Source organism: Haliotis rufescens, unplaced genomic scaffold (assembly GCF_023055435.1).
Source record: "Haliotis rufescens isolate VD_foot unplaced genomic scaffold, xgHalRufe1.0.p SCAF_1, whole genome shotgun sequence".
Taxonomy (NCBI): Eukaryota; Metazoa; Mollusca; class Gastropoda; order Lepetellida; family Haliotidae; genus Haliotis; species Haliotis rufescens.
In genome coordinates, this window is record NW_025963779.1 from 66,969,941 (window position 1) to 66,974,774 (window position 4,834).

General features: G+C 42.2%; 1 protein-coding gene across 1 annotated transcript; it reads right to left on the reverse strand.

Annotated features, from left to right (window-relative positions):
• Positions 1 to 416: 416 nt before the first annotated feature.
• Positions 417 to 3,254, reverse strand: LOC124134145 (baculoviral IAP repeat-containing protein 2-like). The gene is made up of 3 exons (XM_048380875.1): positions 3,242 to 3,254; positions 1,093 to 2,477; positions 417 to 982 (listed from the first exon to the last, which is right to left on the reverse strand). Exons 1-2 carry the CDS (start codon positions 3,252 to 3,254, stop codon positions 1,402 to 1,404), a joined length of 1,089 nt encoding a protein of 362 aa, XP_048236832.1. The 3' UTR covers positions 417 to 982; positions 1,093 to 1,401.
• Positions 3,255 to 4,834: the final 1,580 nt, after the last annotated feature.

Sequence of the window (4,834 nt, forward strand, 5' to 3'; positions counted from 1 at the left end):
AGAACGGGATAGAACTACTTTGGTGTGATGGTAGCATTACAGACCGCCGTCGTATCGCTGGAATATTGCTGAGTGCGGCGTAAAACAACAAACATGATAGAATCTGCCCTTGTGTAAAATGCCAGTTGGCGTTTAATTTCAATATATATACATTTTGTAAACGAACGCTAACACTATTTAAAGACATATTTCTTCAATAATATTTATCATATTTATCGAAAGATATTGTCCCGGAAATAGTCATCTTCCCGAGGCATGGGCGATAACTCCAGTGGAAACGGGACGTTTATAATCAGTTAACTCCCCTTGCCTCGGGCAGATGGGAAATTGTTAAAAAACTAATAATTGCTTCATACTGTTGAAGGAAGGAAATTGTCTGCCACAAATTTTACATTTATGCAATATGTTGTTTTTTAAAAAAAAGAGTTCGGCTCATAGTTCTAGTGTCAATATATATCTGTTTTTGAAGTGTACCTAAAACAAATATGTCGTCTTCATACAAAATCCCAGAGCGCCACATCTCCCCGCCCGCTGTGGTGACGGATGCGTCCAACTCCCAAAATCGGCTCTGTCATCAAAGAAATGAAAACTGATGTGGTACAAACATAAATCTTTTCATTGCATTAAACATTAAATGCCATAAATATAAATACATATAAATAAATATGAGGTAAAAAATATGTCAATAAAACCACATTTGTATATAAATAGATCAACAGCATATTTGAATCAGTATTTCAATAAGAGTTTAAAACCATGCTATTAATTATTCAACATAATTTATAACACCATGTTTCTGAAAACCGGAAGCTTATTGAAGTAAGTCAACAAAACTGGCGACTTCTCCTCGTGAACTTGAGATCTCTGGATACACATATACGGGAGCCCTGACCTTTGGCACAATCTGACATTCTCAACTGAACGATGAGCGGACCTTCCAGCCCAGACACACGAGGTGAGCGGATTCCCGCTCAACCCCAGGGTCCCGTTCCACAAAGCGATCGTAGCGCTACGATTGTCGTAAGTCTATGTTAAAGTGTGTGAGTTACGATTGTCTTAGTGCTACGATCGCTTTGTGGAACGGGGCCCAGGGCGTTTTCGTCGTCCGTACACCAGCATTCGGAATACCAAACTGACTGACACTGTAAATGTAACACATATAAAGTGATGGACAACAATGGACAGACGAAGAGACAATGACGTTGCCCTGGACATGGGCGTGACTACCGACACAGTCCAGGGGACAATGGATCAAGGCTATATATGTCAATATGGAGCTTAACAATGGTGTAAGCAGAAATTGCAACTAAGTGGTTCAAAACATATGCATGTTATGGCTAAGGGGTTATTAGACAAAGCTTGTCCAAAATCGTCCGCTGTGACTACATTTTACCCCCAGTGCTATGAGAAAAAAACTTTCACCGTTCCAAGTATTGTCTTTCCACACACACAACATTTAGTCACTTTGGGTGCGCAAGCAGAGCACGTGACCAGATGACCACAGGGCAGGAAAAGCTCACTGACAATCTCTGTCTTGCACACCCTGCACGTGCGTCTGTCTTTCAGAAGTTTGTTCTCATTGGCCAATCTCTGAGAAGCCGGAAATATAGTGCCTTTAGAAGATGTTAGGACCAGATTTGTATCTGAACAAGTTGCTGTAGTGGGAACATGAAGTGCAGAAGATTGGTTCTGTCCCTCAGCTTGTGTCGATGTTGTTGCAGCGCACAGTGAAGTGGTCACGTCATCTGTCGTTGTCTGACTTGTTAAGTTATTGTCTGTTTCATATTTATCTTGCTTAGTTGCACAAGTAGATGTTGTATCCTGTATGAGGTTTGTAGCAACGGTGGCGTCTTGGCTTGCACCTGTTGATGTCGTATCCTGTATGTGGTCTGTAGCAACGGTGGCGTCTTGGCTTGCACCTGTTGATGTCGTATCCTGTATGTGGTTTGTAGCACCAGTGGCGTCTTGGCTTACACCAGATGGTTCACCAGGCTTCTGTCTGCCCGCGTCACTTGTTGGAGAACCACCAGATTGTTCGGTCTTCTTTTCTTCCACTATCCTCGAAGCAACTCCGAGTTGGTTGAGGTCTGTCTTGTTGATGAACTGACAGTGTTCCGAGTATCTCTGATGTTCGGCAACTGGATCATGTTCTTCCTCCCAGTCTCTCAGAGTTATCCCACACTGGAAACACGTGACCCGGTCAGCTGACCCGATGTAAAAGAAGCCAGCTGCTGCCAACTCCTCGGGAGTTTTGGGCACATATCTTCTCGGCCAATCAACGAAGGAGTCTAGACGTGCCTGTAGATGTTGGTACTGGGGATGTTTTGGAGGCGGAGTCTGTCCCAGCTTCCGGTACAAGGAGACGATGAATGGGCAGTGAGTCCTCCTGGTGGCGTGTTCGTGTAGGGCGTCATCTGTGTCCGTCCAGTTGAGGAGCTTCAGACCACAGCGTTCACACTCCACCTTGTCACCGATACCTTAAAGGTGGTACATATGACTCAAATTAAGATCGTAATATTTATATCGCAAGCAATTAAACAAACAAACAAAACAATAGGCAGCAACAATAAGGATTCGATATATTGCATAACAGTTATTGGATAGGGAGTCTCTTTAGCGAAAAAATAATAACTGGGATGTTTTAAATCCATTTGTGTAAAACGTGTTTTGGAAACAAAACCGCTTTCAGTCTTGGTAGTAGCAACTGTCACCCGCCCAACATATATCCTCAGTTAATACAAGGGGTTTCTATGTCGTTTGCATCGAGTTTTTATAACTGAGGCCTTTTTATTTATTATGGTGAGGTCACAACCACCGGAGATAGTATTATCTGGTACAGGTTTACAACATAACTCTGAGATCAACCGAAAAATAAATCAATTCTTTCGAGGACATGGAATTGATGATACAAAACAAACTCGTTTGATGTAATTATCACAAGGAAACATAAGGTTTGTAAAGCTGCTAACAATCGTTGTCTTCGCTTCAAATATCTGAACTCTCAAGACTGAATGTAGTATTAAGCCGTTTTCTTTGTAATATTGAAGCAATGTCACGACCGAACTCCAAATGCAATGTGTTTCACAAATTATACCGATTGGTGGGAATCGAACCCATGCCTTCGTCATGAGGAGTTAATGTAAGGCTACCCTGGCTTAGCTTCTCAAGAGTGATTGGGTTAGGCCTCTTTGAACTCATTGGAGGAGACTCGAGAGAAAGTATATACAATTTACCATCTCACATTTCTGAGGCATGCGGTAAGCGATTTAGTCAAGTATCATCCGTGCCTACCAAATTTGTATTTATGTAGAAAATGATTCATTAATAGCAGATATACTTACCTTATTGGCAGCACTTCCACGTCATCCCGTCATCCCGTAGACAAGCTCCATCCCTGTGGTGGCTTAGAGTAACTGTTATCTGATTTGTAAGGTCATTACAAACTGATATACGTGACAATGACATGCATATAGTGAGTGAGTATGGTTTTACGCCGCTTTTAGCAATATTCAAGCAATATCACGGCGGGGGACGCCAGAAATGGGCTTCACACATTGTACCCATGTCGGGAATCGAACCCGGGTCTTCGGCGTGACGAGCGAACGCTTTACCCACTAGGCTACCCGACCGCCCCGACATGCATATAGGTGTTGATAGTGTAATGCATGGTTAAATGGAAAACAATCATATTTCATCATGCCAGAGTGTCTACATAGAGCAATATATTTGATTATTGATTCTTTTGTTTGGGAGTTTTAAGGCTGATTATAATATACAAAATCAGTGTGAGGGGTGATAACACCACAATGGTGGATTATTGACTCCAAAAAATGCGACAGGACGTGACGTGGTTCTTGTAGTGCTGCCGTGGGATCAATACTGTTGATGACAAAAAACACTTATTGCACGGATGATATGTTCATTTAATGAAAATCGTGACGTCAATACATATATAAACACCATAAACAAACTATGAACAGATGATGTGTTAAACATATCCTGGTTACGTGCCTGTGTACGTGTATATTACTATTGAGTCCGGTTTTATTGATACAGAGTTCGGTTTTATCCGCTTTTATCGCCACTTTGAACACTCACCTCACTTCAGTGATACGACGCTTGCTGAAAAGCTGTTTGATCAAGGTTATAACATTCAAGGTCTCATTAAAGCTGCCAAAAGTTCTATGGTAGACATGTGGAGGACATTTCCAAATTTGACGCGTCAGTGACAAGAATGATGTCAGATATAATTCCCTATTTTGACTTGTACAATATGTTCCCGTGCTTTTTGAGGGGAACAGTTGACTTGCCTTGGCATGATTTTGTGACGGGTGCTACCGTAGGGGCAGGATACGTTCACCTTTTTGCGAACACCTGGTATCATCACTATTTGATAGTGATTCATAAACACATGCTCATGATATAGTCGGAATCGAACAATCGACTCAGATATTTGTTATGAATGTGGAAAGGGTCTTATCGCTTTTATTAAGTGTTATCACAACTATACTCTTAGCCAAACCGACGATCACAGTTTGGTGCCGACCGTCCAAGGATGATAATCGGGTCGGATCTTTGATTCGAACCGATGATCAACGGACACTACCGCTCAGCCAACCGTGTCTCCTTAAGCGGTTAGACAATTTGAATGCCAATTTACAGCTTTGATAGTGAGTGAGTGAGTGTGGCTTTACGCCGCTTTAAGAAATATTCCAGCAATATGACGGCGGGGGCACCAGAAATAGGCTTCACATTTTGTACCCATGTGGGGAATCGAACCCGGACATTTGGTGTGACGAGCGAACGCTTTAACCACTGGGCTACACCAGCTTTG